This window comes from Pygocentrus nattereri, chromosome 12 (genome assembly GCF_015220715.1).
Source record: "Pygocentrus nattereri isolate fPygNat1 chromosome 12, fPygNat1.pri, whole genome shotgun sequence".
NCBI lineage: Eukaryota > Metazoa > Chordata > Actinopteri > Characiformes > Serrasalmidae > Pygocentrus > Pygocentrus nattereri.
This window is the reverse complement of record NC_051222.1, coordinates 22,974,877-22,987,677: the sequence shown is the minus strand read 5'-3', so window position 1 is coordinate 22,987,677 and position 12,801 is coordinate 22,974,877. Positions and strand designations below refer to the sequence as shown.

The window sequence follows — 12,801 nt, the reverse complement described above, 5'->3', positions numbered from 1 at the left end:
TACAATTATTCGATTTCTTTATGCTCTACTTCTTGGTCAAATGTCTTACATTCTGAAAAAAATAATTCATAGATGTGCGAGAAATGTGGAAAACATTTCTACATTTAAGAAAAAAAAATAGTTTTGAAAGCTTAACCAAAAGATTATATTTTAAAAATGAAACTTGGCGCAATCTGATATGAAAAAAGTACATTGTACATAAAGTAACCTATTATGAAAATCTCTTAACATGAAACTAGTTGTTTGCTGTGTTGTATTTGTGCCTAGTTAATATTTCAGCTAATTTTAGGAAGTTTAGAGGAGTTACAATCAGTATTTAAGGTGTGATTTGGGACCTGAGGAGACACACTTTAAAAATTTAACCAAAAAACTAATTTCATCACAGCTTTAGTTGTATGAATGTGTGCAAGAATTAGAGCTCAGCTGTGTGTTCATGATGTGCCCAGACAGGCTCTACGTGAGCTGGTGTGGAATGACCCCTGTCTGAAATGATTAAACTACTCAGTGTGGTTTGAAGCAGGTGAAGGGTGATTTTGCACAAAGTTATTTGATATATATAAGCTTCCATTGCTTGTTAGCTACATTAGCTACTAATGCCTTTAAGGGCATAGTATAGTAACTGAGTGCTGAGCTGTGCTTCAGGCTCAAAGCTCCTTTTCCTCTTCAAGTGGAGTCTTCAGCTCTATATGCTTGCAGATGCTGGCAGATGCAGAGACATGTGACCTGCAACTTCAGAGGCTTTAGCTAACAAGAGTGAATGGCTGGTGCTGACGTTATCGTTTGATAAGACACTTCTGTTTTGACTTGCTTCATTTTAAAATAAAATCGAGATATCAAAAAATACTTTACGCTAAAATCAGGATCAGAAAATGGAGAAGTGGTCATTTCTGCAAGAGTGTGGCCTTTCCCACGTAGTGTTTGAGGTTTTCTCTTGAAGCTTTTCACTTTTGGCTGAGCTTAAATAAGCTGTTCGGTTTGTTTTGGGTTGAACTTATTTTACTTTTGTTCATCTGTGTGCAGACGTTCGAGCCTGATGACCTGTTCCAGGGCCAAAACTTCACCAAGGTGCTGAATTCCTTGGTAGCGCTCAACAAGGCAACTGCGGGTAAGGGATGTGAGTCTGTGTTTCTGTACAATTTTGGCTCATAATAATTAAGGTTAACAAAATATTATAAGGCTGTATCTCAAATTAAATTAACTGTGCATTACAAGTTTATTTACAGCCTGATCTTGTGTTTTATATATAAAGTGTGGCTTTTAATGTCTGGAGTGATTGAGAGGGAATTTTCATATGTGGCTCAATCACTCCTAGCAAACTGCAGAATCCACTCTCTACAACCAAATAGAGGTACAAATAAGCATCCCAATATAGTGATTTACTTGTTTTGCCCACTTTTTTATTTTTACATTCATATTTTTCACTTTTAGGCATATGGATTGTGTTACAGAGAACTGTGGAAACCATTCTAATTCATTTTAGTGTCCAGTATAAAAACAGCAGCTGTATTTAGTTTTACTGAGAATGTGTTGCTCTTGTCTCTGTATGTGTAGATATCGGTGTAGGAAGCGACTCTGTATGTGTGCGACAGTCCTCCTCTCTGCGGATCAAATCTTTTGACTCATTCAACACTCAGCTCTCTCACAGAAGATCTTCCAAAACCCTACACAATCATTACCGCAGTCTAGTGAGTACTGAAATTAATAACAATTTAAAAAAAAAAAAAAAGGAGTGGTGAAGTCACTACTATGTAAACTAGTACTAACTGTGTATGTATGTATGCATGTAACCAAACTAGTACTGCAGTTTAGGGACACTTTTTAGTACTGGTTTAAAGACGTGTTACCATTTTTAAGCTTGTTGTGCAAAATCTTAAATACTGGTTGGGCAAACTAATTTCTGTTTAGTTGTTATTTTTAAAATTAGTCATAATCTTTAAAGGGCCCATTCCTACATTTTTCTCCCTGATGTCTACTTACAAGATTTGTGTGTGTTTGTATCAAACATTTTTCAGCCTCTTTTCGTCCCTTGGAATTGGTGGAAGTGTAGACTGAATGAAGCTTAGTTTCTGTATATAGGCTGTACAGACTGTGGGGTGAATAGCATGTTTTGAAATTTTAGCAATGTTTACATATTACGTCAAGCTTTTTAATTTTATAAAAGTGAGAAAAGTTTTCCTTGGTTTACCTTTTAGAAGTTTTTAAAAGGTTAAAAGTTTACCCTTTAGCTAATAGTTGGCTTAGCTGTTTGAGTGGGTTTGACTGTGAGAAAGAAAAATACAACAGACTGCTCCGAACACTAGATTCAAATCTGCATATTTATAGATATTGATGTAAGACTACCAAGTGATGTAAGATAAAGTACCAATATTAAAATATTACCTATAAATAAAGTAAAATGAAGTTTTATGTAATGATGACCAGAAACCTCTAACATTTTTAGAAGAATATTAATTTCTAAAAAAAAAAAAAAAAGAATTAATGTTCTTATGTTCTTACAGAGTTTACTTTATTGCTTGAACCTTATTAGTAATGCAGTTAATTTATCCCCTCTTTCTCTGTCTTCATCTCTCAGGACATGTCTGAAAACAGTTCAGCTCAGTTGTTGGTGAAGGCACGGTTTAATTTCCAGCAGACCAATGAGGACGAGTTATGCTTCAACAAGGGCGACATCATCCAGGTGACACGGCAGGAAGACGGCGGCTGGTGGGAAGGATCGCTCAATGGCAAGACTGGCTGGTTCCCTAGCAACTATGTCAGGGAGGTCAAAGGAAGTGGTGAGTGTTTTGGCCTGAGAAAAACCTCTGTATGATGCCTTTGAAAGTCCAGCTGGCTGTTGAGAAATTCTGACTGGATCCAAACCTACTCCCTACTTGCACTATGTAAAACTAGCTAATGATTATTAAACCCTGCAGACAACTACAGAATTATTGACACCCTGCATGAAAATGAGATAAAATCAATTTATTAAATAATCCACCCAGTAAGTGATTTTTACACTGCATTTTGGAAACAAAACAAAACAAAAAATTTCCATAAAGAACAATTCCAGTTCTTTGATATTCTTGGGTCTTTGCTCATGAATTTCAGATTTTCAGTTGTGTTCAAATCTGGAGACTGGGATGATCGTCGCAATACTTTGATTTTGTATTCGCTTAACCAGTCTGTGTGGATTTTGTTGTGTGTTTGGGGTCATTATCTTGCTGAAAGGTCCACCTATGGCCAAGTTTTAACCTTCTCGCAAAGGCAGGCACATTTTGGGCCAACATATTTCACAATGGGTTCTTTTCGTCATTTGCAATCTCGTTTTTTTTTTTTTTTTTTTTAAATGCCAAACCAAATTCTTTTGTGTCATATGACCACATAACAATAGAGTTAGAGGTGTGTTCAGGACTGTTTTTCAGTCCCACGCCCACCTCCTCCCTCAAGATTTCATCCTGCTCCTGCAGAAAATCGGAAACATTTGTCCTTTTCCCGTCCACAACGGAAACTTGTTTTACCGTTTTATCCTTTTTATATATAATATTTCATTATTTCACAGAATTTCTCTTTGTGTGTGCTTCTACCCACTCCCACCTGGAGTGGGCTGATTTCCCACCCGTTCCCATGCACTACACTGAAAATTAGTCCTCACAGGACCTGCAGGAATTTTCAGAAGTACAGTTCTCTAGTTCCAGTGACATTTTTCACTGTTCAGGTGCTGTTTTACAGCCTGCTATTAGGAAAGGCTGCTTTTGTTTAATAACAGTTTGAGAAAGCATGTCGTCATGGAGGTGGCATCTCGCAGTGCGTTCTGAAATTTTAAAAACCCCAAAATTGAACTTCGCTGTGCAGTTCTAAAACTGTAATCTTTGGGTTCCTTTCTGCCGTTCTCACCATCCTCCTCGGTACACGTGTCAGTATGCTCATGTGTCCTCTTCCTGGCAAATTTTTGAGTGATCCAGCTGTTTTCAAACTTTTGTATTATCACCTTGAGTGTGCTTAAGGTTAAGTTTAAATGATTACATTTTTTTCATAACAATTCCCTAATCTGTGCACGTCCACAACCTTTTGAGTTGACAGTTCTTTGCTTTTACCCATGTTGAGCGATGACAGATTTTATATGTGTACCCTCATGTTTATACACTTGATAAACAGGAAATGGTCATAGACAACAGTGGAGTTCCTGAAGACTAGTAGCAATAAAAAGAGAGACCCCGCCCCCAAATGTACTGCCAGGAATTTTGGCCCTTATGGTTTTGAAAGAATATACAAAATAAAACAACACTACTTTAGGAATTATTTAAATTAGATAAATGGGAAACAATACCTCCAAACATTTTTGAGGAACATTTTGAATCATTATGTGTGGTGTTTTATGTGATTGATTTGCCTAGTTTCTTGAGTGGTGGCAAATTATGGAGTTGACTGTAACTTAATTGCACCTTACATTTCGAAAAGGTGCATAATTGCTCAGAATTGCTGCTTACAGTAACAAATATAGAAGTAAGGAACTTTTTTCTTTCTCCCATATAATCACTGCATTTCTCAGAGATGATGCTTCATTCAGCGGAGATATGATTATAATCACAGACCAATCAGCAATAATCATCCTCAAGATTGCTTGTTGAATAATTTAACAATATATGGTTAATTTACCATATATATTATGGTATATTGTTGTAGACATACTGTCACTATTTTATTTCAAAATGTTTGCTGTTCATTGTACTGAAGTTTGAATTGCCAGTCATCTCAATTACTGACTGACCCATTAAAGGCTAAAAGATGTTAAGAGGATCTTTTATTTTACACCAGTAGAATTTTGCAGGGTTTGAAAAGACCCCCCTTCTGATGTGGCTTTTATGAAACAAGCATTGTAAATCTCCCTTTGAGCGAAGTATAGGCCATTAAAAGGCTGATTATTGCTTAAATAGATTAAAGCTTATGTGTTAAGGGAAGCACGGTCAGTGTGGAGCTTATAGAGGCTCTGTGCTGTCTTAAACCAATAGAAAAACACTTATAGCAAAGGAACACCTTATCTAAGAGTGATTGAAAGCTAGAGGGAGACGGCATGATTCATTTGAACAGTGCTAATGGCCTTTTGCTAACATTCATTAGTTATTACCAGCATTATTTTTTGGGAAGGTGAATATTTCTTTAAAGAGAATGAACAAAAGATTTCTGTGTTCTATTGTATCTTCTACTGTACAAAAACGTGTGTATGTTTACAGCCTGTTTATTTGAATACATTGTTTTTAATCCTATGGAATGTTATGACTAGCCCCTCTGTTAAAATGAACCTATCTGTTGCACTCTTGCCACCTTCAGCTGATTTGTTTCCAATCAGAAGTTGCTCAAAACAAAATTTGCTTATTTGTAGCAGAGATGGGAAGGTTTGAATAATAAACAAAGGTGAGCCAATCAGAACAGAGCTTATTTACTTACATCGGTCTTCAAGGCACAGTAGCAAAAAACAGCCTGTTTAATTATAAGGGCAAAGAGAGCTTAGAGAATAGCCATGTCAACATGAATTATGATGTGTTGTGTGTCATGAACGCACAAGCTTTATAAGTGGGCCTCAAAAGAAAAGAAAAAAAGTGCACCACTAACTGATATAGATTGTGACTGCATTTAGAAACTCATCCTAACATACCCATCAACATTGCCAGTAAGGCTGAGTGAATTCTGAATTTCTGAAATGTCTGGATGTTTCTACAGTCGTGCATTGCTGAAAAACAAGAGCTCACATATACAGTCTCTTCTGGAAGCATTTGTGTTTCCCATGTTTCCATTCCCATTGCGTACATGTAGGGGGATCCAGTTCCGCATATCTGGCTGAACAAAGACAGCAGAGCATCAGGCAGGGCCGTGCCATATTTAGTGGAAGGGAAATAGTGCTTGCTAGCTGTGGCACTTCCTGCCTTTGTTTGTGGATGGGGTTTCCTTCCTGATCGGGCCAGGGTGCACAAGCTATTATGTCATTAGAAAGGATCCCTTTCTAATACATACAGAGAGACTTATGGAGATTTAAAACTACAGAGATATATGTAGTTTGCATAAGGATAGCATAGCTGAGAGCTTTAAAAAAAAAAAAAAGAAGAAATGCGGGTTTCAAAAACTAACCCTGCCATATGGAGGCTGCACTTTAGCCTGGCTGTCTTACTGGGAGTTGTTTATATGTTTCAAAACAGTGCTGTGCTATGCTGAAGGATGTTTAAATATATAGGTGTGAAATAATCAAGAACACTTTTGATAAAGAAAAAAAAATACTTTCATAGTTCAAAAACAGCCTTTAATATGAATCTCAATCTGTCTGATTACTGTGGCAATTTGTGTGTGGCATTGCTATGGGAATACAAGAAGATGACCAAAAAGCGTTTCTTCTTGGACCTGTTGACCTATATGAAAAATTCGTGACCTCGTACCCCACATTAAGTTGTGCTCTCCACTCCCTTATTGATATAACTTATGCAGTGCTACAGCATGGTAAATAACTAATACATTTCTAAATTTAAAGCAGAGCTATGTAAGCCTTTTTGTTAAAACTGAAAGTAGCTTTAAAAATCGCACTAAAACATGTCTGTGGCTGAGTGAACAGGGCTGTGTGGCTGCCCTGGAAAGCCTGAAATAATAATATAAAAGTCACACACAAAAGTCTGATTTTGCCTGGAGTTCCATCATATACCATCATATGTCTTGAACGTCACACACACAGACTCAAAAAGATGATCTGGTGTAACAAGAATAGTTTATTGACTTCTAAAATGTTGACCTCTAAATAATGAAGTATGAATAAATATGAAGTTGATGCTGATAAAAGTTGACAGTTTATAGTTATCTGCAAACTTCTGCTGATGCAAGGTGAAGATTAAAGAGTAAATTCAACATTAAAAAAGAGACACATCCTTTCGCCAAGTTTTGAGCGAGTTATCTTTGAATACTCCTTCAGTGTGCTCATGGTCATCAGATTCCTTCACTCAGGAAAGGGAACTTCTTGTTCTTTGTGTTCTTTTACACGTTGCATGCAATTACACATTTCCACCAGAGGGGTCTCCAAATGCCCATAACTTACATAATGCAGCTTCAAATAGCCTAACAGTATTGGCATTGTATTCTGTCTATACCTACCGATGTGTTCTGCTTACTGGATAATACTGCACATACTAAATTGGACTGGCATAGTTTTGACTCTTGTGTTGTGAGAGGTGCATATTTTACATCTGCCTCACTGTTAATCTTCCTTCAGAACATGTTAAATGAGCCCTTGTTTAAATAATGTAGTTATTTACTAAACTGCTTGTTTTAATATATTTAATACTCGTAACATTTTGTATTTAATACATTCGTCAGTTAGTACGTTAGTATTGGTGTCACAATTCTGGTGTTGGTACAGCCCTTATAAGAATCACTGCAGCTGTTCTTTTATGAAAATGTCAGTGTGTTTTCTCAGTGTGTTCTCTTTTATCCTCTATATCCACATTCTAAAGGAAATTCTCCTTCCACATGAGAAGTGTTTCATAATGCACCCCCACAGTGCCTTAAACAAGCACGTAGTCTTATGTTTTCCTTGTACCTTTTCTTGACTGAGCTGAACTAGATACATGCTGAGTGATAGAACCCTGTGATCCGAGCCACTCCTGCAGTCTAATGTTCTTTCTTCTTCAGCTTGGCCTTCAGGACAAGCTTATGTATAATTTTCAATCTAATAGAAACAAAATGAGTCCAGATGCTGGCTGGAGTATGTGACCTATTTTTTTTCCTCTTCTCCTTCTCTTTTATTCACAGACAAGCCCATCTCCCCCAAGTCTGGGACGCTTAAGAGTCCGCCCAAAGGGTTTGAGACTAGCGCTGTTAGCAAGACCTACTATAACTTGGTAAGAGCAATTGCAAATTTGAATGTGGTGTTATGGTGAGATGAGCATGCAGCAAATTAGGTCACAATGGGCAGTGATGGGTAAATTAGACAGATCCTGCTGAGGACTTTAGAGGAGGGTGTGTAAGGAACACAGACAAGGACTGAACACCCAAAAGTTTGGGGACATTGTATGTGGCAGGCATATACAGTTATGATTAGTAAAATTGCTTGCTTGGTTACAGCTTAATATAGCTTAGGCTGTCCAATGAATAAATTTACCATGATAATCACAATATTTTGTGCAGGTAACTGTGATCAATAACATTGGTTTATTTGTTCAATAAAAACATATTTTCTCCTTTTTGAAGCAATAAGTTTCTTTATATAATGAACTAGGCATGATGATGGAGTGAATGCAGTTTCCATTTGAAATTATCAGTGATCGGTGAAAGCAACAGTAGCTGCATGTGAACCTAAAGCTCAAATCCACATTTTCCATAGAATTTCTCCACTTATTTCAGGACCATGTGGATGTTTTAGACACCTGAGAAAATTACCTTTCAAAAGCCATTTATTTGGATAGTAAGTGTTAAATTGTTCAGAAAAGCTTTTATATTAGAATATTTACAAATAATACTAATAAAATAAGTGGTGATATTGTATATGGCAGTGTGCTAGTTCTTTTCTAAATCTCTCCTACCCAACATTGACCATCACTCATGATTCATCACATGCTTTTTTGAAAAAGCTCTCTCTGCTGCATCAGTGTTTGTGTGTGCGTACATTGTAATGTTATGTAGTGTTTCTTATCAGCAAAAACACATTTATTGCCCAGATGCTTTAAACTGTTTTATTAGATGCCTAAGTCAGTCAAACCTTAAACATGGACTTTTAGCATTTAAGTGAAAATTACTGGTATTAATGATGTATTATGTTAGCACATGGCAAGACCTTAACACCCTTTTAATTAATAAAATCATTTTACAAAAAGATACATGTACCATTGTATTAAAACATTTAGAAATGCTGGATGTCCTGAGACTATTGAGGCAGTGCACATTTGCCTTTCTCTCACGTAAAACAAACGCACACTACGGGCCTTCATTTAAGCCCATATACTAAACAAATACCATGTATGATACTAAAAAGATTTTATATGTTTGGTGTGTGTGTGTGTGTGTGTGTGTGTGTATATATATATATATATATATATATATATATATATATATATATATATATATATATATATATATATATATATATATATATATAAGTAAACATTCCTCCTCGGAACGACTTTCGGGACAGTCTGTTCACTCAACTATGATCCCCTAAATGTTGTGACAAGGTACAACAATATAGGTCACTGCTCTCAACTGCTGGAAGCACATCTAAATGGAAAACAAGCATCAAATCCATTAGTCTGTAGACCTGAGTTCATATAGACATTGTGTCATTGTAGATGTAATGGAAATTGGGTAAGTGTTCCAAGAACAGTACGTCACATATCTTATGCTTATTGGTCCGTTTTGACTTCTGGCTAGCGTTGAATATTAATGCACCTCACAATTCAGTTAGATTTCGATTCAGGGTGCCAAGTAATTATAAAATGATTCTTTAATCATTTTTCATTTCTATAACCTAAGCAAAAAATATGTATTTTCTGAAAATCAAAAACCTTTGGCCAAATCACCCAGCTGCTCCGCATCAAAGTATCTAGTTTTATAAAGTCTCTGAGTGTGGGTTAATTCTACAGTGTGTAAAATTCCAATTTGGACATTTTGTGAATTGACTGATTCAAAATCTTTTGGGAGAATTGCAATGCATGTAACACTTGATTATTTTTTCCAAATCCATACATACATAAGTAATGCTCTTTTCTTTCTGATATTCATTGTTTTACACTAAGCTACATGCCTACAATATAATAGAGGCAGTTTAGGTTTTAACTCCAGTTTTAACTCCAGCCCACGACTGCCCCTAAAATGACCCATCCCTTTACGGATGGGTTAAATGTGGAGGTGGAATTTCCCCGTTTGTAGGATTAAAAAAGTATCACTTAACTGAATCTGGAGTAAAGCTTGATTTATAGCTCTGGATCAGACAGCCAAGTTGATTTTGTGTGTATCTAAAATGTGCAGTCTGGCTGTGGCTAACTGTGCTTGCATGGCATTTTCTGCATTTTGTTGCACTAATTTTGTTTATCGTCTCCCCTGCATGCTTAATTATGTAGCTCTGCATGTGTGTGGGGTGGGGGGAGAGGTCAGTTTAAGTTTCTGGTTCATGGCCCACTGCCCTAGTGAACTCTGTTGACTCCAGTCACTCACTCCAGAGTGAAGGGCTGAGGTTAAGTATTGTTTTATACTGGCTGTAGGTGGTCTCTGGGCTATTATTGTGCACTTGTTTATCAGATGTGGATGTTGTGTGTATCCTCACGTCTTGTGTGTGTGTGTAATGAGGTTTTCAATTGTTCTCTGTTTGTCTGAGTGTGGTGCGGTAATGTAGGTCATTGTTTCCATCTCACTGACCGTTAGGACAGCTGTGCCTGAGGTCTTTAGCTGTCTGGCTTGTGTGTGGGTGTGAGTCTGGTTTTATTTCTTAGAGTGTATAGTGACGGTCCAACCCTGACAGCTCTGACCTGACCATGATCCTGTTTGAGTGTTTGGCTGAAAATGGTCCAAAAAAAAATCCTATCAATAGTATGTAATATTAGTGATTTTGATGTACGTTCTCAAATTTACCTAAGCCTTTTTTGTTCTCTGTATTAGAGCAGCATAATCACTTTATTGAAAGTACATCAAACGTGCATTATCAATATTGAAAAGGTTTAATTTCATTTAGGACTCTGCCCAGTGAGGATAACCATGTTACCATGGTAACAAACCATGTGTCAGTCGTCCATGGAAAATAGGCCTCTTAATCTCACTAGCAAGCTAGCTACTTTAGCAAGTATCCTCAGAGCTCTGTACAAATTATACATTGCTTTCCTGCTCAAACCATATAAACTACATTCAAAAAAACATCATCTCTCCTGATCTCCACTGTCAATAGTTCTCCTCTTTCAGAAAGTTATGTTTGCCATTCGTGACCAATACCATTCTAATATCGCCTGATTGGCTGAATCTGACACAGTGGCCACACTAATTTGCATAAAGTGGAAGTTTGTTGAACTTTTTTGCCATGCAGTGAGGCAGACTTTGCCTGTTCCTGAAGGGGAGAAACAGCTCAGGTCTTGGGGAAAACAGACTTGTCTCAGCTCTCGTATAGTTGGACATCAGGTGAAATGGCCTTGGACAAAATGCATCAGGCTAAGTGGCCACAGACAAAATGGCCTGGGATGTTAAAGTGTTTGCAGTTCTGTTTTTTTAATGCGATTAATTGCAGTTTTGTGACCAAATTAAAGATGAAAATTCACTATAATCTGAACTGAATCATTAGTATGTTCTTTCTTAGAGATTAAGCTTTAGCTCATATGCTAGCGCTGTATTTGTTGTCCACATCCACTTCAATATTAGAAACTGTCTCAAAATTACTGGAAGAAAGTGTCCTTTTGTGGAAATACATCCCACCCCCACCCTCCTAGTCCTGGTTTAACCCTTTTACTTGTGTACTTTTCCACACAGCTACCTGAATAGGATGAATATGTTACGGAGATGGGCCTGATTTCGATAATAATCATTGTCGTTGTTTGTGGAGTGTGTGGGTGTTCATAATCATGACTGAGAAATCGTGAGAGGTCAAAGTGATGCTTAGTGATGGAAACCAGTGATGAACAGGTTATTGTGTAACCTTTAGCTCCAAGACATTATATTTACTTAAATTTGTATAGCAGGACAAAGGTATTTATTTACATGATGTATTATTGTATTTCATCCATTTATTGAAACAATGGACATTGTTTCCTCTTTTATTGCTGTTTTAGTGCTTGATTGTTTAATTTCTTAAATAAATACAGCTGTGAATGTGAATGGCTGAAACAGGAATCTGGTTTTAAAATCATAACTATGAATAAAGACAGTTTATGTAACACCAATATGATTTTGATTATGTAAATCATTGGGAACATGTGGCAGTGTGTTTGTTAAAGACTATTACCTTAAATACTGTCAGCTAGATTATCACATCCTATTTTAGGAGTCATTCATGATTAATTCCAAAGTCATTCCAAAGGATTCACAAACCTTTCACAACTGTGGGCACAGGAGTAGCAGAGCTGTGTTCTGTTGTTGCATAATTCATCTTAAAAGGAAATTCCTGACTCTCACATCTCTGCTATTGGTTTTAAGGATGTAACGACTAAAAAGCGAGACATTATTAGCCTGGAAGTCTCTCTCCAGTCTGCTTTGCTACTAATGTGGGTCTGTATAGTTAGAGGAGACAGAATTTTAGACTTTTTCCAGTATGATTGACCTCATTCTGTCATCTCTGCCTCCCTCTTTCGCTCTTGGCTAAAGAAAAGAGCATAGCTTCCTTCATTCTGTGTAGTAATTGCTTCAGAGGTAATAGCCTCTATGGACTGTGCCTCTAAGTGATCTGTCAATCAAAGAGACTAAGCTTAGTCAGGCTTTGTTTTTGGTGACTGTTTCCCTTACATGTGCTGTATGTGCAGTTTTTGTGGGGTAGTTATTGCTAGCTAATTTATGCTTAATGCATTCACAGATTTAAAGAAATCTATGTATGCGTGGTTATGCTAAAGTTAGACCACCAGTAATTAATTAGTCTGATTGCTAAATTTGTCTTCAGGCCAAAATAAACCAGAGTTGCCACCAGTATATGATGATGATGATGATGTTGTTATTATTATGTCCAAAGGTTTGTTTTGGACTTTACACCATGAATCAATATTGCTGTGGAGTTTGATTGCATCCAGCCACAAGAGCATTAGTGAGGTCAGTTACTGATGTTGGATGATTTCTGGATCACAAACACAACTCTAACTCATCACAGAGGTATTAGATGGAGCTCCA

General features: G+C 36.9%; 1 protein-coding gene across 5 annotated transcripts in view; it reads left to right on the top strand.

Annotated features, from left to right (window-relative positions):
* Nucleotides 1–12,801, top strand: part of arhgef7b (Rho guanine nucleotide exchange factor (GEF) 7b) — a 45,981-nt gene that overhangs the window by 16,638 nt on the left and 16,542 nt on the right. For 3 of the 5 annotated variants that reach the window (XM_017699065.2, XM_017699063.2, XM_017699068.2), the window contains exons 3-6: nucleotides 1,021–1,114; nucleotides 1,552–1,685; nucleotides 2,573–2,774; nucleotides 7,765–7,853. In XM_017699065.2, coding sequence (XP_017554554.1) covers nucleotides 1,021–1,114; nucleotides 1,552–1,685; nucleotides 2,573–2,774; nucleotides 7,765–7,853 — 519 coding nt within the window. The remainder of the gene's footprint in view (nucleotides 1–1,020; nucleotides 1,115–1,551; nucleotides 1,686–2,572; nucleotides 2,775–7,764; nucleotides 7,854–12,801) is intronic. The other 2 variants (XM_017699064.2, XM_017699066.2) reach the window with 1 other exon arrangement.